This window comes from Anticarsia gemmatalis, chromosome Z, assembly GCF_050436995.1.
Source record: "Anticarsia gemmatalis isolate Benzon Research Colony breed Stoneville strain chromosome Z, ilAntGemm2 primary, whole genome shotgun sequence".
NCBI classification, from domain to species: domain Eukaryota; kingdom Metazoa; phylum Arthropoda; class Insecta; order Lepidoptera; family Erebidae; genus Anticarsia; species Anticarsia gemmatalis.
The window spans coordinates 15,084,431-15,108,598 of NC_134776.1; the positions used below are offsets into that span (position 1 = coordinate 15,084,431).

At 35.8% G+C, this 24,168-nt stretch overlaps 2 protein-coding genes across 2 annotated transcripts in view; both read left to right on the top strand.

Moving 5' to 3' along the window:
- The first annotated feature begins 2,554 nt into the window (after positions 1-2,554).
- LOC142986709 (insulin-like growth factor 2 mRNA-binding protein 2) lies at positions 2,555-8,401 on the top strand. The gene is made up of 4 exons (XM_076135312.1): positions 2,555-2,842; positions 3,484-3,541; positions 4,736-4,816; positions 8,281-8,401. Exons 1-4 carry the CDS (start codon positions 2,638-2,640, stop codon positions 8,399-8,401), a joined length of 465 nt encoding a protein of 154 aa, XP_075991427.1. The 5' UTR covers positions 2,555-2,637.
- A 10,807-nt stretch (positions 8,402-19,208) lies between these two features.
- The window catches only part of Imp (IGF-II mRNA-binding protein), a 43,322-nt gene continuing 38,362 nt past the window's right edge, over positions 19,209-24,168 (top strand). Inside the window, exon 1 of the mRNA XM_076134671.1 lies at positions 19,209-19,459. Within this exon, the coding sequence (XP_075990786.1) occupies positions 19,401-19,459 (59 nt within the window). The 5' untranslated portion in view covers positions 19,209-19,400. The remainder of the gene's footprint in view (positions 19,460-24,168) is intronic.

The window sequence follows — 24,168 nt, forward strand, 5'->3', positions numbered from 1 at the left end:
TATTTTTTCTAGTAGGACTCTACTGACTCGGAACCAAGTACAGGACTCCGCGATTTGTTATCTTTCATAATACCAAAATTATCGAAAAAATTAAGATATGATGTAACTATATTAACGCCTTCTACGACAAATATTGGAAAAACTGAAAAAGTTAATTAGTTCGTAGAGTGTGTCCATGTAGTTCATAAACCACCAGCAGCCGCCCGTGACTTCGTCCAGGTGGACTCGAGTTGCCTTTCGGGGAGGGGATTTCCAAAAATCCTCTAAATTTCCTAAGGAATACCTACTACTAAATTTCAATTTTCTACGCTCATCACACTTTTTCGATGTCATCCATGATGTAGTCAGACATTAGAATTTACCAGGCTTCGAATCTATGAAATCAAACTGCACTGAACTTTCAGAGCGGTAAAAAATTGTTTCCAAATTCAATAGACAGTGGTTTTCCCTGTTGCACTATGTAAGGGTTACCAGGAGGCTGTTTCGTACAGTAATTAAAGCTTCTCGTATGTGTAAGTAATACAGATTGAAGATACTGAATCTGATGGCATCGTAAAGCTTTTGCGTTGTACCTACTGCTTTCGATGTTCGACTTTTGATGCTGTCATCAGTTCACTGCCGACGGCCACCCTAAATCCAAAAATAATTCTTCAAAACTGCTCATACCAGACAAAGTTAACAAAATAAAAAATATCAAATTAAACTTTTGGAACCTATGCATTCGTAGAAAGCAGCTACACTGCATACGCTGTATCTACCAGCATATCATAAAATATAAAAATATATAGTTTCTAAAAAGTTTTTCTCTCAAGAAGTTCGCAGCGAGGGCTCGGAGTATGAAAGTTAAAATCGTAAACAACTTTTGAAGTGAAAATATTTCATACATATTTTGCAAATACATCAATTTATTCAATATCAGGTAGCTATCCCCTAGCTCTTTCAAAATTCAATGCATAATTCCACTCTTTTAGCAATATTGAAGGTATAGACCTGCAATTTGCTCTCACCAGGGCTATGTGTTTTTTTTTTAGCCATTCGGGGTACTTACCTACTCTCCTTTTCCCCGCGTTTAATCTTATTTAAATACGCGAATATCACGTTTTAGTATATAATTATGTTAAGTGTGGTAAGATACATATCTGGGATGGATAGTCTGTAAAAATAGTAACCAATTAATATTTCAATCACACGCATGTTTCAAATTGAAAATGGTTAAATCAAAACTATTGTTAAACCAAATACTACATTTACCTATGTGTCGTGCTCAGAAATTATTTGCTTCCGCGACTTCATCTGCGTGAAAATATTTCCCGGAGTAAAAAGTATCCTATGTGTTAATCCAGGTTATAAACTAGGTATGTACTTACTCAATTAAAATCCGCGCAGTACTTTTATCGTGCAAGACTAACAAACATACACATAAACATTCACATTCATAACAGTAGGATAACAGTTAGTAGTAGTTGTATTATATTTTCTCGCTCTAAAAGGACTCATATCATCAGAAGCTATGGATATAACCAATATGATTTTATGAACGTCATTAAGTAGTAACATAAACCACTTTTATAACAACAAAACGACTTGCGTAATTATCTATCTTTTAAGTATCTACGTTTAATATGACATTAAGCCATGTTTGCGGTGGAACATCTGGTATAAATGGCCTGCTAGTTTACGAACAAAGTAACTTATAAAATAGCGAAAAAAGAGCTGTTCATTAGTATTATAAAATCATGAAAGTCTTGACAATTGAACCACAAGTTTATTGTCCTGGTACTTAACGATATAACATGTGTATTGTGTATTAAACCGACATTGTTATTTTATTCGACACCTAAACATAAGGTGTCACCGTGTGTCACACAACTGTGCCTCCAATTACTTAGGACATTTGAATTGTTCTTTCCTGTTGATGATGAAAAGTTTTATACAATATTTCTTCTTTCATCAAAAGGCAGTATTTAAGTACATAGGTATATGTATTACTATAGTATGTTGTAGTATGTGTATGTTTTCTAAATGGTGTTTTAGGAGGTGCTGTCGCTATTGCTCCCTAAGTTCTCTACCTACCTTGCGCTTGACAGAGTGACGGAGTCTTCCAGTAATTTTCATATTTTTCTCTTTCTATTTATTATGTTTCTAAAAAGTTCTCAAACAGTCCAACAACTTCTTTTAGATAATTTTAACTAAGTATAATGTAGTTTTAATACCACTTTCCAGACACCTACCGTGTTCTACACATTCAGAGGATAGTAGGTAGGTATATTAAAAAAATATAACCTACAAAGTACATTAAATCAAAAAATACTATTTTAAACATGTTCTCTGAATATTTTACACACACCTAAATATAAATCTAAAATTTTTCGTTCTATTGGACTCAAAGGGTTGATTTAATGGATTTATTTTAAAAATTGTAAACCAGTGAAAACCTCTTTGAATAATTTTAAAAATGATCATGGCCGTCTGGTTATGAGGTTACGTTATTATTGTTCCAATTTCAGATTGACGTCAATCATATTTCAGTCAAAGACAAATGAATACCGTCGGACTGCTAGTTTTAAACTTAACTGTCGTCGTTGTGACCTAAAATCACTTTATTTGTGGATAAATAAACCCTAGATCCTAATAAAAATGAGTGAGCAACTGAAGACAGTTTCTGCGATGAACAAATTGTACATAGGTAATCTACCTATAGAAGCTGACGAAGCAGCTGTGAGACAACTATTTGCTGAACAGAATCTGACGGTGGCTGACATCTCTGTGAAGAGAGGAGGTTATGCTTTCGTAGACTTCCCGGATCAATCTGCTGCAGATCGAGCTATAGATAAACTTCACGGTAAGACTGACTGTGGTACACATATCTGTCGCATAGTTTTTTATACTGTCACAGATAGTCTTTTTATTGGCCGTATCACATAGTTGCATATTTGACTAAATTGCGGAAATTTCGTTGTACTGGTTAAACATGAAACTCTGGCCAAAAGGATTGGTATTTGTTCGCTATAGTGAGATAAAATATTCCGAACCATTTTATGTCTACCGCAAAACTTAAAAAGTTTCGGTTGGGAAAACTGATAAACCATACGTTAGAAATTTACGACTACTGTTCTTACTGCTCATACTATAATACTAGGTTACATATGGTTAAGTAGAGGGTATTATTATCATCTAACTAAATTATGTCCGCATAATTTTTAATCTAGAACGTAAATTGCCTTTACCGCATAATACTTATTACCTTGTCGAAAAAAATGTACCAAACGGTTTTCAGCCCTTTCAATGCAAAGAAAGAAAGATTAAGAAATGAACACTAAATCAATTATTATATTATGAATAGTTTGAAGATCATGACTAGGTATATAGTAATAGAACAACAAAGGCCCGCGGAAACGTGGCAGCGGAAAACCCCAACCTAGTAGTTCATTAAAGTTTTCGAGAAAAGTGTTACCTTGAACTTGAACAAATGGCGTGTTTCAGGTTACTCCTATTGCGGCCTCCCCCTCATCGTCGAGCCGTCGGTTGCTAATAAGAAAATGTAAGTATTTAAGTGTATGACGCACTTCGTAATAACACACACATACACAGCACGGTAGCACAGTTGTGTGGGCTGGCACGTTTACGGTTGACAGAAACAACTTGAAGTAGGTATCTCGAACCATCTTTCCCCAGTAAATTTCCCAAGAAAAGGTCTATACTTGTTTACTTGATATTGGATTACTTCCATTGTCCACACGGTAACAATGGTTAAGAAATCGCAACGAATAGAACTTTCTACACATCTTCCAGAGTAATCTAGGATATTAATTAATTAATAAATAAGAATTAGATAATAGGATTTAGATAAATAGATTTGACTTTTTTTTGTAAAAATTGACTTTCTCTTATTTGGAAGGTCGTATAGATATGTCTATTTTGGGACTACTAGCCATATTCGAGATAAAATTCTAATTCGTCTATCTATTTTACGCTTAGGTAGGTCTAAGATTTCATAGGGTTATTAAGTCTTTCGTAAGTAGGTATACTAGGTACCCTTATTATTAAAGCTGCGATGCGAGCAAGGGGTAATTTGTGAGCTCGTCTCCAATCAAATACCTTTTGAAACTATTCCTTACAGTACAAGATAGTTTGACGGCAGGGGTTCATAAAATTGCTTCAATTACCTACAAGTAATCTGTGCGATAACATAATTGATATTGCGTCATGACGTGTCCTTACAAACACATTTCAAGTAAGGTACCTAGAGTCAAATAAATCTTGATGAAATTGAATTCTCAACGTAGTTGGGTACCTACTATTCAATTAAATTTCATATTTGACGGTAATATATTTATTGGTAAAATGATGGCAAAATGCAATGATGTGGAAAACGAAGACGCAGCACGTTCCCAATAAGAGTAAAATATGAAATAAGCAGGATTTCACAATCTAGTTGAACTGGAAAATCTCGCCTGGAAATTGCATTTTATGATTTCTGAACGTTCACAAGCCCTATATTCACAGCCCCTGATGTAAACACACAACAAACGTAGAAATCAATTCACGTATATTGCATTTATGATCTTCGCTTGTAGGTATCTCTACCTCCTCCTGTACCTTATAAGTTTTTATAAAATTAAATATCAGTCTCAGAGTAAATTATTTAAATCAGCCTAAATGTCAGTCAAATCTGAACATTTAATGCACTTTACGTGGTACAATGCAGTGTATTGAACGATGTCAATTCTTTCAGAGTGAACGTTCCCAATCTTCAAAGTGCAAGTACCACTCAACTGAAGGAGGGCAATAATGACTCTCTCCCCGGAGGTTGGAGGTGAGTGAGCTTTTATGTAATCATACCTGCTCAATTTTACTTTAAAAGTTCAAGGACGTATTTTAAATACACACGTGTAGTTAGTCGCTGGGGTAGCCCGCACGTACCCGAGATTGCGAGAAGCGAGTTGAACAATAAAGACTGCTTTATACCAAATGACACAAAAGCTTACCCTAATGCGGTTTACATCGCTCAATTTACAAATAGTAGGATATTACATTTAGTCAGTTAGCCATGTAAATATAATGAATAGTTGTCGGTATCGTAGGGCGCCAGGGAAGGGACTGCTGTATTCGTTACGGTTATTTCTGGTTTTGATATAAACAACCCAAACACGTTAATATAATCAGTTTAGCATGACAAGTTTGTCATAAATAATTTAGATAAAATTCGTTAAGGTATACTCGTACTAAGACGGCGGAAAGTATTTATAAAGGTAAACCACAGTTAGGTACTTTATTAAAATTTTTTTAACTAGTATTCTAATCTTGTTAATAATTTTTAACAAGACTAGGAGGGAAACAAAATAAGTACCGTACCTCAAAGACAAACGTCTAACCGTAATAGGCTAATGGCCGTTTTCACCTCTTCTCCGATTAAATATCGGTTATCAGGTGGAATTTTCGTAGCCATTTTGATAGGTTTGCTGGCAGTTTGTCTGTGGGATAAGTGGGATAGGTTATTCGACACTTATCAATATGTTGCGAAGGCTTTCACACTATTAAAAAACGATTTTATCATAACCTTTTATGATAGGAAGATAGGGTCGTGAATTACTGATTAATGTAGAACCTTGGTACCTATTATTATAATTTTTTTACATTTTTTATATTTACGTCAACCGAACTTTATTTTTATTGTGTTTTTAAAAATAAAGTCGTGAAAATCTGAGCTCTTTAAATTGGTGATTGTATTTTTTCTGTCTTCGTCATCACATCTTATTATTAGTTATTTTAATATTATTTGCTATAATTTTAATATTCTTTGTTGTAATTAAAGATCATATTGAACAGCACTTTTTGTTACTGTGGGGTGGCTAAGCTTACACCGGCTTATAGTCAAGGTAATTACCAACCGTGGCCGATAGATGGCGTTAGGTGTCTCCCATTACCAGGAACGTTGCTTATCCGCTACTTATTTTTCATGATATTTGATGCGACCATAACCTGTATTACAATATTATGAAGTCAGGGGAATCTTCATAACGCTAGGGTCAGAGTAATATTTCGAAATATTAAAATAAATTTACATGTATTTATTCATAAATAGTTATAAAAGAGACGTGTGAATTTTATCAGAGCGGCTATTCCCGCGGGTCTTTTATTCGCATTAAATGAGACTTAGCGGCTTTTTGTCAAACACTCCTGGGCTTTGCTCTAGTCGTCGAACTTCAATACAGTTTGTGAATTTGTGACCGTGGGTGAGCGCCGGATTTGGCGCTAAAACTAAAACCAATGGAAACATAATAATATAAATTAAACAGTGACTTGTAAAATTTTCATTGATTTTTCTTTTTTTTGTATAATTTTATGTTTCAAGAAACCAATAAAGTATTGAATTTATTAATACATTTTGGGAGAACGTGTGAAAGTTTTTGGGTAAAATTAAATCTTTATTCAGTTTTACAGTCTCTTAGAGAAATGAAAAATTCTAATGTCCTAATTAACGTTAATAATGATGCAGTTATTGTCGCAAAAATGCCTATTTCCGAAAACAAAGAAAAACTATGATTTTATTATAAAAACCTAGGTTAAGTCTTTTATTTACAGTAGGTACGTTGCTGGCAAAATTATTTAATTTCATCTTCACGAACATAGATCTGACGTTGTACTTGTAACGTTTTTATCGCCCCAGGCATTTCACTGGGTATATTTTCACAAAGGCTTTCGTTTCATTTTTTTTTACCTACGATAAGGATTGAGTAAGGCTCCATAGACAATTTAAGGTATCCAACAAAAGTTTACATAATCTGACACTCGACAGTTGTTCGGTTTTTTAAATATTTATTTATTCTATAAAGAAAACTACGTTATCAATGTGTTATGAATCTGCGTTTCAATCGAAGTATTTTTTTTTTTATTAGCTTTAACCATTTTGTAAGTCATAATTTTTCCGTTTTTGTAACATTTTACTGGTACTCTGCTCCTATTAGCCGTAGCGTTATGTTATAATAATGTAGTCTAGGTATAATAGCCTTCTTCAATAAATAGGCTATTATCCAACAGTAAATATTTTTTCAATTCACACCAGTAGTTCCTGAGATTAGCGCGTTCCACCAAACCGATAAACAAAAATCTCTACAATTTTATAATATTAGTATGGATGAGTTATCAGAAAACATAATTATGTAACCTTACATGCCTGAGAGTTCTTTAAAATAACCTATCCTCCAACCCGAACTTGGCCAGCGTGGTGGACTCAAGGCCCCTCCCTCATAACGGGAGGAGACCCTTACCCAGCTTAAATTTACTTGATTATTTTATCAGCACCAATTGCTGACAATAAAAAAATCTGTTCCTCGGGTCATTGTTGTCAATTCCTCACTTTTACGATTACTTTCCTTTAAGATCCCCGATATAATAAATAATTGCCCACTCTATATTTTATTTTAGAGGCAACCGAATATTTTTAAGTGGTCATAAGCCACGCAGTCTATTACGTTTAAAGCGTCCCGGCACGGAATATTCCTAACAAATTGTGTAAAAATTTAATGGAGGCGGCGGCAGGCGGAATTTGACTAATATTATCCAGGTCTGCCTCCATCTCGTGGCTAAACGGTAGCGGCTTAACATCTCGACAACTATCTTGGATTTATATCTAATATACTTACTCCTTAACACCTATTTCCTGCCTTCCTGCTCTGAGTACTGCTTACTTAAGTGCAATTTAAAATTAGACGGAGGGAATCTTGCCATAACGCGAAAGACTCTTCGAAAATTTGTAATGAAAAATGCATCATAATCTACACCTTATTTACCTGAAAGCTGATGAAAGGAGTTTTGATTAGTGTTAGTAAAGTGTGGAGTATTTTTAAAAAGTTAGAATAGATGTAGAGTATAACCTAGCGTGTGGCTTAGAGACATGGAACGGATTTTTTCTTTTGGCTGCGGCCTATGATCCTTAGTGTTTCGTGTGTTGATGGAAACAAACGTGATGTTTTTTCCCATGAGGCGCGAATATTTGAACATGTTTAAAATTGCCTCTTCATATTACTTTGCCTATGACTTGATAGTGACTTACTGATGACAATTATCTAACGTTAGGTATAGGTTAGTGATAACTCGCACGGTTATGGTTATTGCGAGAAAAAAATTGGATGATCATGGAAAATATTGACATGCCATTGGTAATAATTATGTCAATAAACTAATATAATGGAACATTTTAGATTATTCAGATTAACTCTCCGTATGCTTTGGATAAAAATACGAAGTGTGCTGTAAATATTGCTACATTATTTGCAGAAAAGATGCACAACATGTTAATATATTACATGCAGAAGGTAATCAAAAAGGGCCTTATGAGGCATTGCGTAAAGCGCGCCCCGCTCTGAAGTACCAATCGTTGTCGGATAAAATTAAATAATCTGCGAAGCAAAGATGTAATATCTAGTAAAAGCAATAACTTCGGGTACCCTGGGGCTTGCAGGAATCGTCTGCACTAGCAAAAACTAATAAAAATCAAATAAATTGCAATTTAACAAGTTCCCGAAGCATATAACACAGATGAATAAATAAGGCAGAACTCCCGACTACTGAGGTAATAGTACTTATAGGGAATTTATCAAAACTCTTGTACGATAAGGACCCGATTGAAATCTGGTCTTAGCCATTCCTATTATTGCGGAGCGATCTTCAGTAGTAACTTAATTTGCTTACTAACAAACAGAACCTAGTCATGAAACCATTTGAGCGATAATTGGCTAGTAATATAATCTGACGGAATTAGATTTTAGCCGCCCGTTGTTATTCGAGACCGCATGACGAGACACTTGTTGCGACTGAAACATTTTTGTTCCTTCCACCGTGGTTTTCTGTGCTAACTTATGGCGGGATATGTGAAAACAATTAGTGGCGTGCGGAGTGTGGAGGTAATTCCTGTGGCTCTGCAATATAAAGTCACGTGGCGTTAATTTACCTTTGAAGAACCGCTCGTTCACTAAGTATAATTACGATCGACTTGCATCGACCGTTAACGTTGCACGTCGTCTTTAAACACGCTAGGATACAGATGAATTTCTCTGTCAACGGCTCCAATAAGAAGTCCAATTTTTATTACAAAACTACTTAGTTGAATACGAACTTAGTTTAAAATATCATGCTAAGTCATAACTTCACATTCTGTCGATTTGTTCATGAAGGTCGATAAAACGTCATACATTACGAGTACAAATAAGTATTATAGAAAGATGTCCTCGGCAACTAAGTGGCGGCAGATTTCTTAAGAGTTAAAAGCGTGGTGAACTATGTCGGCACGTATCGCAGGGGTGGATGGAATTGTCCGCATTTATCTGCGTGTATGATCTGCGATCTCATCAAAAGTGGTTCTTTGTTACGCGAGGCCAAATAAAAACGATGTGTAAAATAAAAGTAATGGAAAGTACCACATCGCAGCACGTTTGCATACCACGAACCTGGCATATTTTTTGGCGCGGTTTGCCTATTGATTTCATATGCTCACATAGAAGAGGTACGAGATAGTAAGGCATGTGTCTTGAGACACGTGCTTTACTTATCTTGTACCTAAGTTGCAAGGGCTCAAGTTTGTATCTGCCGTCGTTTCACCCAATACCTTTGTTTTCAAATCTATGGTGCGTATCATTCGAGCTCGCCTCCTAAATAAATTAAATCATTAAATAAGCTTTACCTGCCGCAAATTGCAGCATTAAACTCTTTACAAAATGTTAATTAAAACAATGGTTAATAAGCTAAACGGTTTTAACAACATTTGCTTCGATGCGAGTTAGAACTCGTAAGTGTCTCGTGTCCAGTCCCCGTTTTTATACCCTTGCCCAGCAGTGGAACAGTAATGGATTAAAAAGAAAACAAAAGAAAAAATATCGCATATAGGTATATGCGCAAATATTCGAAAGTCTATGGCGCGTTTATCACAAGTTATTTACCGTTAATAAAATGTCGAATGTGAGTGCTCAATCTCATTAAAACCTTGATATTTGCTCGTATAATCTCTTTTCTCGTAAATGTGATTTTTACACAAGATTTTAATCATAGTGACGATAGGTAAAACAATTTTAAGGTCTTTTTTTCTAGTAAATGAGAAATTACCCTAAATCAAGTACTTTTTGTACAAAATTTCTGCCCGAGACCGTTTATTATGATTTATCTAAATTAATTAAATAGTGACTGGAAAATTTCAGCTGTTTTTCTAGCTTTATCTTACTACTGAGCTATACCAGGTTCACAATTAATTTATTTATCAAAAGTACCCAAGTTTTATAAAGTAAGTACCAAACGAGCTTTTTTATAAAATTAGTCATGTGTTAAACTAACTGTGTGCCATATTTCATCCTAAAATTCCATGGATATTACCTACTTTCTCCCCTAATGTGGGTGAATGCTTTCGGGACTATATACGCTTCGAGAAAATCGGTACCTACGCTGGAAATGAAAGTGACAAGCTGATGAGGAAAGTAGCTAGGATACATAGTGTAGGCGTATGTACACGGGCGCGCCCGGCACGTGGCCATCGGGTGTGACCCTTGGCGCGGCGGAGGAGCGCCCACGTGCCACCAACACGATCGATACACATTCGCGCAAGCGCCGACTCTCCCGCCATTCAGCCGCCAACCGTCCAGGACCTACCGAAAGACCCTCTAAAACTACAGCCCCAATAAATCGCGATCAAATACATTCGGAATATATCGTGAGATCATTCGATGACCTCATTATAAATTCACTGTTTAAGTAGGACGTAAGGTGGCCAGGCTGGTGGGGCCTACCGTAGCGATCCTTGGATGATGATGATGATGGACGCTACAATGACTAACTACCTGCATCTTTCCTTTAGCTGCAAGGGATAATCACGCAAGCGTAATTTTTTCTTAGGTAGAAATAGCCTTTGTCTTAAGGCGCTCATAATTTGATGGATATGATATGAGCCCTCCGATGATTATCACCAGAACTCTCATAATGTTATATACCTTCGATTGCAAAAGCTACCTGATTTATAGTATTTACTTTTTTTACATTATAATCAAACTGCACCAATTGCGTACACTTTGATCTTGAAGGTTGGAAATATATCAACGCGTTTTTTAATTGTTCACTCACTTATCTGGATTTAAAAATACGCATTTTTTGTAAGTATTAATTTGGAAACTATATATTCGCTTAGCCTTTGTTCCAAACTATGTTGGAGTCGGCTTCCAGTCTCACCGGATGCAGCTGGATACCAGTGTTTTACATGGAGCGACTGCCTATCTGACCTCCACAACCCAGTTACTTAGGTATGAACACGGTACCCTTCGATAAGACTGGTTGTCAGACTTTCAAGCTTCTGACTACTGTTAACGACTGTCAAAGATCTTCGAAAATGACAGCCGGGACCCACAATTTAACGTGCCTTCCGAAACACGGAGAAACTCGATATGTATAAGATGGTCACCCATCCACGGAACAACCTCGGCAAGCGTAGCTTAACCTCAGAGATCGATCCGTGCGGCTGTTGTTAACTAAGCCACGAGCTCCTCAATTTGGAAACTATTATACCTATATTTATTTTATATTTACTCGCCCACGGTTTTAACCGCATGGGCCGCGAGATGTCGCCTAAGTGTAACAATCATGTCAAAAGGTGCAGAATTCTCCCCTAACAAAAATTATGTGTTAGTTATTTCCTTGAAATGTTCTCGTTTCCAGATAAATTTCATTCTCCACTATTTCCTAGGGGTACAGTGTACATAAATCGAAGTAAAGCTAGTAGCCAGGTAACAAATATGTCCTCGGGACTGGGCCACGTGTCGCCAGCAACGTCGAGTGATGTGTTGCGAAGTTGCCGGACCACGGACTACATGCTACGCTTCGCTCGGCGCTACGAATATAAGGTCGCGCGGTGTGATCAGTTATGTCGAGCAACATCGCCCGGCTTCTCTAGACGTGTTGCTGACACATGTCGTAGGACATTTTGTCTCGTAGTGAATCCGCTAAAAATCCTATATCTCGTAGTGTTTGTTTAAAAAGCCTTAAACAGGAAGGAAAAGTATATGTCCGAAAATAACTCTCGTATGTACTTACAAACTTTCACCATCAGTAGCACCCTTTTAGGGTGGTTTTAGAACCACGTGTTCAGACGGTAACAGGATTATGAGAAAGGTACCCGATTGCGACGCACGGCATGTGTTAATATTTGTGAACAGAAATAGCCTTTTTAGCATTATCTCTGTTTAACCCCCTTTAGGTTTCATAATAGCACCATAATCTTCATTAACCACGAATTCGAACCAAGCAACTCAGTGTCAAAATTAAACTGCGGTGGTTGTATGCTCAATACATACCTACACACCGTGTGTCAATGGAATAAAGTAAGGGAATGTCATTCAATAGAATCCTATATATCATTCACACGTGTAGGCACATAAACAGAAAACTAAAATATTTACTTAAATATAGCTGCAACGGCAAATAATCAAAGTTATTTCTCATAAATACATATAAAATTTCATTCGTAATAAAACTTGCAAGTTTCATTTAAAGTCGTCCCTGGCGGGTCGGGTCGGGACCGCCGAGGCGCGCGTGTAGGGCTTCCATTCCGCGAACCGTCTTCACAAAGCACTCACAAGTAAGCAAGTTACTTACAAATTGCTTTTCACGATCTTGTACAGCTTAAAAAGCATTTGACAAATTAAATGAACTATACAATGAATAATTGAGGATCTCATTTATCAACTTAAATTAAACATTTTTCAGAGAAGTCTTTTTAGAGAAGACTAGCCGTCGTAAATTAATGTCTGAGCTCTTAAATAGGTTTCAATATACACTGCATTTTATGTATTAATAGGTATTTATTAATTAAATTAAGTTTCTTCAGAAGATTAGGAAATAATTAGTTGACAATTAGTATTTGGCTTAACATCAAGACGTGTAAAAAGTAGTAAAAACCTCTTGGAGAGCAAAACATTCCGATTTTCCATGCCATATTATTTACACTAAATCCTAGATATTTGGGGTCGTTATTTTCGATAATTTGACTTTTGATAATATAATCACTCCTTATACGTGCAATCCGATATTTGAGAAAAACTATTTTCCATTGCCTGATGCATGTAGGTACCTAATACTAAAAAATAATGATTACAGTTCTGGTTCGACTAATTAATAAGAAATCGATTGGTAAAGTACGAGGGTAGATGAAGTCCGGAGCTCCCGCCAACTTACTTGCTTTCCTCAGTGCCGAGATGGAATTCTAGGAAATTCGCTCCTTCATTGTAAACAAGTTGATTGAGTATTGATTCTATTAGAAATGTATTATGTAGACTTAGAAGAGTAGTCAGGCATCAGGAGCGCGTTCATTGGTACTGCGCGACCTTTTGAAATCTAGGTTACCTATTTATTGCGTGAGTGAGTTGGTGCCACCTACCTCCTTTGACCCCCGAGTTGCAAGGATTTCTTTGTTACATAAAGAATATTTTAAAATAAAATTCACACAAGCACCAACGAAATATTGAAAATATTGTTACCTAAGCTTTTGTCATGAAAAATGATAAACAGACACGTGTTATATAATGGATACTAAATAAATCAGGACAACGGGTAAATACTTCTTGTGGTCCCGTATACATTTGCCACACCTGACGCGTAGATTTCGGGGAACCAAAACAATGCTTAACGACTACTCTGATAATAATATCTGCCCAACATACCATTCGCCCAGCATACCATTCGCCCAGCATACCATTCACCCATCTTACCATCCGCCCTACGTACGATCCGCCCAAAATACCAACCGCTCTACGAACCATCCGCCCAACATGTCATGCCCAATTTTCCATCTGGACAACATACAACTCGTTACGTTTCGTTTTGTTTTTAAAAAGACAACTCCCGCACTCAGAATTGCTGTCGCGGAGACTTTTACGAACATACAAACAACGGACACAAATCATAACCAGACCCGAAACAATTAATTCGCACCTTCCGCCCAACATACAATCCTCCCCAACGTACCATCCGTCCAACATATAATCCCCCTATCGTACCATCCGTCCAACATACAGTCCGCCGACATATGATCCGCCGAACATACCAACATGCAGACCGCCTAACAAGCAAACCGCCCTATACGCACTACGTCCACTGTTGTATGGAATACAGTTATTATTCGGGTTGTGAGTTTCACATTTTTTCAACAGCTTGGAAACTACATCTTTTTTTTCATCTTATTGGATCGTGATTTTAGAGTAGGGATTTATCCATTAGAATATGAGCTTCAATACATTTAAAATTAATAGATTTATTTTTGCTATGTTATAAAGCACGACGGCCTCCATCTCCCCACTGTTAAGCAAACATGCTAATTTAATATTCCCTCTCACGTTCACATTACCAAGAAATTGTAGCAAATCTACCTATGTCTATTTGAATAAAACTTCGTGCTTTCGAGTTCATCATAACTACGCTTTGAGAACCTATCTGAGTTATTACGTACTTCTTACTAGATGTTTATTTTTGTTTTCATATTTGTATGTATCATATCGTATGATTAAATAAAATTTTAATCAGTTGTAATAAATCTTGATGGCCATGTTTTAAGTTACGCATATACAGCATTTTTGCGCAGTCGCGAAGAGTTTGATTTTCATCTGATGTTGTGCTTGTGCTGCACATTTGAAATTTACAAACTACAATTTGCACGTTTGTGAAAGCCCAAGCAATGAAAATAGGGGACGTCTTTTATTTTCTATGGGTCCAAATTAGACATATTTTTTTCTTCTACCGCCTAACACCGCTTAAACGGATAAAGATTAATTCCAATACGAGACTTAATTCCAATAAGTTTGAACTTAATATTCGAGAAAGGTTAATGTGAAAACATTTCATAGAACAAGCGCAAATCAGCAGCGAATGTTGTGATTTTTCAACATAACTTCGCACTTCACCCTTTGTTCATGAGAATAATATGGTCGCTTGTATTTCTGTGTAAATATTACAGAAAGCCAATGGACTGACTGAAACTTTTCAAAACCAATTTCTTGATTTAATTTCTTTATTCCTTAAAATCTTTGTAGTTTTTTGTACTTAAATGCATATACAGGGTGTCCCAAAACTCAACGATAATCCGAGACAGGATGAAAGGCCAAGTCATACTGGTTCTAGGAAAAATAAAAAAAAAATTCCATATCACTTAGTTCAGCAATAATAGACATTTTTCAAAAAAGTTGAAATTCCACACCCTTCGTCGCATTTTCAAGTCCTGTGATCACCAATGTCACAATTTCGCTGTGTTTTTTTCAATTTCGTGATCTTCATTAAATATCCTATTAATCGTAAAACAAATTAATGCACAAAACATTGTTAATTTAATAAAAAAAGTTAAGTTTTAGTGAGTCATGGTTTACAAAAATATCATTAGTTAACTTTGACGCTTCATATTGAAAAAAAAATGTACTACACTACTCTTGGCAAGTTATTTCAAAAGTTGGCGCATTTAATCAAGATTTCAAAATGGTGCAACACTTGCCACTTTTCTTGCCATTAAAAATGTTATTTTTATTTGAACGACGAGTATCCCCGAAAATGGATTGGACGGAGTGGTACAATTGTATGGCCTCCTCGTTCCCCCGATCTAAATCCAGTAGATATTTTTTACTGGGAATGCATAAAAGAAAAAGTCTATTCGAAATCAATACAAAATCTATCAAAACTTCGCCAGAAAATTGACACTGCGTCAGAAGAAATAAATGCAAGGAATTTTGCTTGACTGGTGCAAAGGTCTTTTGTTAGGCGTTGCAGAGCCTGTATTCGTGCCAGAGGAAAACAATTCGGAATTACGTTAGTTTAAGGAGAATAATTAAATAAGAACGATGGTTCGTTCATTCTTTTTTTTTAATTATTTTTACCTATTATGTTTATTACATTAAATATTGGTTATGCACTGACTCAATTACCTCTTTACTAAAAATAATTGCTGTCCTCTAGCACGAACACAGGCTCTGCAACGCCTAACAAAAGACCTTTGCACCAGTCAAGCAAAATTCCTTGCATTTATTTCTTCTGACGCAGTGTCAATTTTCTGGCGAAGTTTTGATAGATTATGTATTGATTTCGAATAGACTTTTTCTTTTATGCATTCCCAGTAAAAAATATCTACTGGATTTAGATCGGGGGAACGAGGAGGCCATACAATTGTACCACTCCGTCCGATCCATTTTCGGGGATACTCGTCGTTCAACAATTTTAATGGCAAGAAAAGTGGCAAGTGTTGCACCATTTTGAAATCTTGATTAAATGCGCCAACTTTTGAAATAACTTGCCAAGAGTAGTGTAGTACATTTTTTTTTCAATATGAAGCGTCAAAGTTAACTAACGATATTTTTGTAAACCATGACTCACTAAAACTTAACTTTTTTTATTAAATTAACAATGTTTTGTGCATTAATTTGTTTTACGATTAATAGCATATTTAATGAAGATCACGAAATTGAAAAAAACACAGCGAAATTGTGACATTGGTGATCACAGGACTTGAAAATGCGACCAAGGGTGTGGAATTTCAACTTTTTTGAAAAGTGTCTATTATTGCTGAACTAAGTGATATGGAATTTTTTTTTTATTTTTCCTAAAACCGGTATGACGTGGCCTTTCATCCTGTCTCGGATTATCGTTGAGTTTTGGGACACCCTGTATATTTTCTCGATAAATATAAGAACCAGTAAAATTGTCACTAGATGTTTTTATATTTTGCTCTATGTAGCACCAACATATTTGTAACTAACTACTTCCCTTTACCCATACGGTAAACAAATTATATCTACTCCTGAATGTAAAATTAGTTTCATAATTGCTAAAATCGAATTTTCAACTCTAGAAAACAAGGCAATGAAGAAAAAATCCAGTTTCGTAGCTGTTCATTTGTAGCAATTCAATTCCGTTTAGTTGATAAATGCGAAAGGTGGAAAGTTTGTAACTAATTCTGAAAGCCCTATTACGAATATGAACGAAACGTTTTCCATGCCCTTTGTTTTAATTGTAGTAAAGTTAAGAGACCTTATTTGAACTGAGATTGTAAGCCAATGAGACTTATTTTAATGCGTTTTGTACCATGGTCATAAATTGGTAGCGAGTGCAATAAAATTGAAATAACAAAATAAACGATATGGTGTGTGTTTTTTATAACCTACTAGCTGACCCGCGCAACTTCGCTTGCGTCACATAAGAGAGAATGGGTCAGAATTTTCCACGTTTTTGTAACACTTTTTACTTGTTCTCTGCTCCTATTGGTCGTAGCGTGATGATACAAAATATGCTTTTTTTCACGAAAAATATTTTAAAAATTATTTATATCTCTTAATATAACGAAGTCGCGATGAGGCATATCCGTCATTAAAACAGTTGCCATGACAACGGAATTTTGTTAGTTCAATGTCATTATAATATTAATTATTCGCGACTTCGTTCGCCACCTGAATTTTCCCGGGAATTGCGTCATTTTCCCGGGGTAAAAAGTAGCCTATGTCCTTTCTCGGGTATCATAATATCTGCATACCAAATTTCATGCAAATTGGTTCAGTAGTTTAGGCGTGATTGAGTAGCAGACAGACAGACAGACAGAGTTACTTTTGCATTTATAATATTAGTATGGATTTTTCTGACTACTAGGTAAAGGATTTCCTTCCAAAAGACGAAATTCCCCAACTCGCACTTGGTCAGCGTGTAAAAAATGTCTTTCTGTTCAAAAACTGCGTTCATTAAGCTCTGGTCTAGTAGTTCTTATAAAAGAGTTCTTAATATCGTAATTTCCCTGCGACATGTAGATTACATATTTAAGCGCGATCCCTGGTCTCCCGAGTCCCGACTTGCCAGTGACGTCACTTTCCCCCGCGAGTTTGTCGCAACATGCAATTACTTTTTAATTTCTTAGTTGCACCGGTACCCCTCCCGTTGTTAGTATTTATTTACGAACAGTTAATTGTTATTAAGTTTACGTAAAGATAGCTTGTTTTATTATATTTTCTTTAGAAGGTTTTTTTGTTTCAGGGTTTGTAAATGTACAATGCGATATCAAAAAAATACCAAAAAATTCTGTATCATTATCAATCGCATTTTTTTGGTTTTCAAATATTATTTAATATATTACTACTTTTTATTCAGCCTTTATCCTACAGACTTCCCGATCCCTTAAAATAAATACACAGCAAATTTCAAATGTCATCGAAGTTAATAATACAATCAGTGCCTACCTTCCTAGAATTTTAACTATTTTCATTGATGTAACCCGTGCATTTATACATATATTTCTAAATTACCTTTCCTTGTGTAGATCTATCAAAATATTATGTTTAAAACACTTTCTAAAACCCTAGCTTAAATTAAACCCATAAACGGTCATTATGCACGATTGTTTTCAAAAACCGAAATAAAAATCTAAAACAAATAGGTAGGTATTATTCTTCATTTCATAGTCGACTTCAGCTGAAATGATTTTTATTTAGTTTTTACTCTATCAATAATATTAAGGATATTTGATTAAAATCGAAGCAGTGGTTTTCGTAAAGTGTAGGTAACGATTTTCTTCGATGTGGTACGCTCTGAGGTAATATTATAAAATATATTTATTATGAACATTAATTTTCCCATTTTCCGCGCACCTTTTCTTATTCCCTAAGAAAAATAAAGATTTGCCGTAATCAGTCCAGCCAGCCGTTCACTCGTGATGCCGAAAGCTAGGGAAATGGGGGACTTATAAATATTATATAGGAACCTGTATAGGTACCTACCTAGATGTTACGATTTATAAATTAATAGATAGGTTTTAGTTATACAAGTTTAGTGGGATAGTATTACTCCTTAATTTATTTATAAGCACCTAGGTATTTTTTTACTTTATAATATGAATATAAATTAAGTAGGTAAGAACTAACATTTAGGTTACCCAGCGACGTTCACGGTACTGGTCGTGATAACGCTTTATTCCAATTTCCCAATTAGCGGTAATACAAAAAGTATAACTAATATGCTACATATAGGTATGTTAGTATGTTTATAATGGTGTAAGATGTGTGATGGCGGTACGCGGTACGGTACACACAATCCACATTTCCACACCACGTGCGCGTTGGCGGCAGCGGCGTTGCCGTGGAGACGCAGGCGGGGCGCGGGAGTCGAAGCCCCTCTATCTCCGCCCGCTCGGCGATCGCCCCGCGCGCTCTTATGCCGAACGGCCGCCCGCCTGTCGACCGGAGACCGACCAACCGAACGAAAACGAACCGAGCGAACGACGCTCGCGCGCACTCCGCTCAGTACTCGCTACACGCGCGCACCGGTTTCTTCCGTGTGCCCATTTTCCACACTGTAAACGCCGATAGAGGCCCGAGTTCCCGGCCCGATACCGATCTACTTAATACCCCAACATGGACGGAGACATGTCCCAGGGTGCTTCCGGCGATGCCTCTCCCATATACGAAGATAGGTAAGCATTTATTTATATGATTAGAATCCTATTGGCGATGGCATCATTTAGATTTAAACATGTACATAAATTCTTACAAGTTAACATCAACAGGTAGTAGGTAGTTTTCCCAGCGATTATATTTAGGTTTAGTTCTCCGAAGTTTTTAAATATTTTTTATCTGTTTTCTGTCATGACACATCTAACGAAATGACTTCACAAATATAGATATGTTTATTAAGTCTTTACAATATTATTGTTATTGTCAAAAAAGTTACCAATGGTATTCAAGTATTTACGTGACAATGACGTATTATTATTGTTGTACTTACCAGATAAGCCGTTTTCAAATAAACACTTTTGACGAGATATATTTATAACCTCTAAAATGTTAACACGACCACAACTTGCGCTTGGAGTTGTGATTTTCCTCAAAAACATTTTTAGGTTATGGTAGCTTCAGTTCTATATTATTTCATATATTGAGGAGAATAGTTAAATATAACCTACTTGTTTAAAGTTTTTTGACGTGGGTACTAAAATAATTATTGGATTAGGCTATTTTTTCTTGGATAAATAATAAGTATTGATGTACTTGGTTAGGGGTACCTAAACAAATAATGTAGAGTCAATCACACGCTTTAGGTGATCTGTGCGAGTCTTGTCATTCTTTGAATAAAAAACAGCTTATCACTTCCATGTAAGTTTCTACGGCTCAAACAAGGAAAATGTACAGAAACCACAGTAAGCGATGAATTGTGGATACGCGACTACATAAGGCTGTTATCGATAACACTATAAGCAGATTACTGTTGAAATTAATATGGCATATTTAAATATTATTTATATTGACAACTGTGTCAAGCTGATGACAGCTTGCGACCTGCACTACCAGTGCCGATATGTCAAGCCAACCAGAATATTTTCGTTTACCTAATTATTTATCTTTTACAAAGCTGAAATCTGCTTCAACATGCCAGAATTACTATGCTCCAACTGACCATCGATGCGATAAGCGCTTAGGGGAGCCTATAGAAAGATTGACATATTTATGGACTATTTAGGTGATGGTTTCTAGGTCACAGATTTCATAGAGTCGTTAACGTATAAGTAACTGCTGTTAATAATACATTCTTTGTTGAGGATTTTGTTATCTTTAAATCAACTTAAATGTATTAGTGAGATGAGTAACGTAAAATATGTAAATGCCTGCTAACTAACAAGTTAAAACTATCGAGTCAGGATTTCATGAAAATGGGGTCTATGAAAACCCTTTGAGTCAGTAAGACACTTTTAAATATTTTCGACACTCTTCAATTTGCTACACTGGACAAATTGAGCTCTACCGAATAACATATTTTTCTTTTAACTTTCGATTTTTAAATCATATTATTGCACAACGTTTGGAATACACACCAGACACTTGACTGACGCCCGATTGATCACGATAAATAAATTATACAGCTACACAAATGATTAAAAAGTGCTATTAAATAAGGAGCCAGCCTATTGCCATATCAGATAGCAAAGTCAGGGCTAATGAAAATATTCTAAAATAAAATAGAAGAGCATAAAATCACTTTGCCCGGCCCTCGGAGTCGAACCCGACTTCCCTAGACCACGCGATTATCTGTAGTATACAAAAACATTACTACCACCCAGAACACAGAAAGAGGCTTAACAAATCTGAAATCATACAATTAATTATTACTCTACATCATTGTGCCGCCCCGCCTTTCATTAAATAATGGTTAAAAAGTAAAAATTGGTGAAAAGAACATCATTATTCGAGGTTTTCGTTTATTTATTTTACAAAATACTATGTTAAAAGCGCCAGCATCATTCCCTTCAGTCAACCTAATGTGATGCAGAGATAAAAATTTGATAGCATGTTATGAAACAAATACCAAAATATGAGTTCAAATTTCCATAATAGTCAATATCGCTAAATATTTTTTCCTCATATATTTTGATACGAGTAATCAATTATTTTTAAAGCTTTTATCACACCACCTTTCCATATTAAATCGCGAGTAGAAGACAAAAAATAAAGCAGTTCGCAATAAAACTTGTATCTTATTTCTGTATATCAGCTTTGAAGATTTATTTCAAAGAGACGGGTGCGGCAGTCTCTTTAAGTGTCAAGTCTCCGGACTTCAGCGAAACTTGAAGAAACAAATTCCTTTTACCCCTCTCCCCCCGGACCATCTTACACCTGACTGTGAATTACGCCACCCTGCTTGAGGCTCCTTGACATCGAAGAATGTTCAGTGGTGTCTCTAGCCAAGTTTATTTATTACAGAACTACCGAGACGATTCATTAATGAAATACTGTGACGAATGAAACTAGGAGCATCATTGTTGAACGCATTCATGCGGACATTATTACTCAGTTCTGTGACAGTACTGGCAGTGTTTGATTGTAGCTCGGGCGCCGGGCGTTGACCTCGCGTACCTATCGAATCACGCGTAATCGCTATCACCACTATGTTGCTCTATGAATATCGACAGCGGACTTTTAGTTTTCCTTTCTTTTACAAAACCTATAAGGATTTGATTTCATTTGGATGAATTGGATCATATAAATTTCTAATTAAAAAGTAAAATTATTTTAAAATAACTCAAAGTAATGAACTTTTAAATTCACAAATTATTGACAATAATGGTGCTAGCCGAATGTTTCGTCACAAAACACTGACGTATTTTATTTTAAACTAGCTGACCAGCGCAACTTCACTTGCGTGACATAAGCGAGAATGGGTCACAATTTTCCCGTTTTTGAAATATTTCTCGTTGCCACCCTGCTCCTGATGTTTTTAGCGTAACGTTATATAACCTATATCTTTCCTCAATAAACAGGCTATCCAACAGTTTTTTTTTTCTATTCGCACCAGCAGTTCCTCAGATTAGCGCATTCAAACAAACAAACTCTACAATTTTATAATATTAGTATAGATTTACGTCCATAGAGCTGAACATTTCCTTCATAAGATTCAAAGTACACTTAAAAAAAATATGGTTTATGAACAGAAGTTTATTATTATCATTATAGCTACAGCATTTAAAATTGGAATTTACCAGGGGACAAATGTCCCACGACATATATTATATATCTATTGGCCACGCGTTAAACAAAGCTGGACAAGATTCCTCTAGACCAGTGGTTCCCGACCAGTGGTCCACGGACCACCAGTGGTCCGTGGAAGTGAAAATATGATCCGCGATAGATTTTGAAATTTTAATTTTCAGGTAGATTATTACACTTTATTTTTAATATATGTACTTACATACTGGTCCCTGCTAACAAGAATAATATAAAAGTGGTCCCGGACCCTGCTCTAGACAAACCTAGCAAAATCGCACGACGCCCATCTGTAGCGACAAGCGAAAACAGGCAACGTCGCTCAACGTCACCCAATGTCGCTGGACATTTGTCTTCTATCAATCAATATCCCAATTATTGGAAGCCATGATCTCTGCCATGACAGCTTCTTTTTGACACCTGTTGCGTTTCGCTTTTGTTGAAGAAGAAGTTATAAATTTGAGTAAGGAAAGAAGAAGAAACATATAAAAAAGAGTCATAATAATATGTCTAGTATCTTAGGCAAGGGTGGATCTAGAACTATACTAGACTAGAATTTATATCGGGGGTAGAGGGGTTCATACCCAGTGGCGCGCCTGTCAGTCATTCTCCTTGTTGTACGATATTAATTTACTAGTTTTAATTACCTCCGCCTGGGGGGTACGAGCAAAAAGATACCCAGAGTGCGTTGATCAAAGCTCGACTTGATTATTTTCAAAGATAAATAATGATATTATCTTGGTAAAATAAACCTATAAATGTCTACAGAAATTGAACATGACTAATGAAATATTTACCTTCATATAAATATGTATGTTTATAAAATATTTTTTTTAGTTAAGTACCTACCTATTTCATTATTTCACTGTGTAAGGTATTTATTAATGTAATAAAAAACATTTAGTTTTTTAGAATTAATTTCTGAATTATGTAGTGCCTTTACATAATACGTCAAGATATGAAAGCAATGCAATTTCCACTTTAACACGGTGACTTAATTACATACGGTTTTACAATAATACGGTATTTTACTACCAGTCAAATCAGCTACTATAATAATAGCGTCACAAACGGTTTTTGTATAAATGCTAACGTAATGACGTCACTATTAGGTAAAATATTTTCGACAGGAACAAATGAGTGATTTAATGTGTTGTAACTGTAATTTTATATTTGACTATTTTTGGAAAAATTGCCATAGTTCAAATATTTAGGGTGTACATTATATCTACACAAGTTTTTAATTGATTAAAACCCAGTTAATATACCTTACCATGACACACCAATGAAAACCAAGTCTAGATAGGTAGGTTGAGATGTTTATAAGTATTGTTTATTGTATCCAATTAAATAGGTATTGTACTATTTTCTTGTTTTCTCAAAACTACGGTAATATAATATGAGTGCTGGCCTCCCACACGATTCCGCTAGCCTCTGCAAGGATTCCAACATCGTCCTACAATTTCCCGTGATTCCGCTGTCTATTTTTGTATTGGACCTTTGTCACATCCGTCTTATCTTAACGTATTGAAGCGGAATCACGTAACAAACAACTTTCTAGTTAATTTTATTATTGGACTGATTTCCACTTAGCTTTATTCTGGGATTTTCTCAGTTTTATTCCACACTGTAAAAAAACAACCGACGA

Coding starts and splice junctions, on each gene's coding strand:
- LOC142986709 (XM_076135312.1), top strand. CDS start 2,638: ATGAGTGAGCAACTGAAGACAGTTTCTGCGATGAACAAATTGTACATA. Junction 3,542..4,735: donor TCGGTTGCTAATAAGAAAAT/GTAAGTATTTAA, acceptor CAATTCTTTCAG/AGTGAACGTTCCCAATCTTC. Junction 4,817..8,280: donor TCTCTCCCCGGAGGTTGGAG/GTGAGTGAGCTT, acceptor CATTATTTGCAG/AAAAGATGCACAACATGTTA.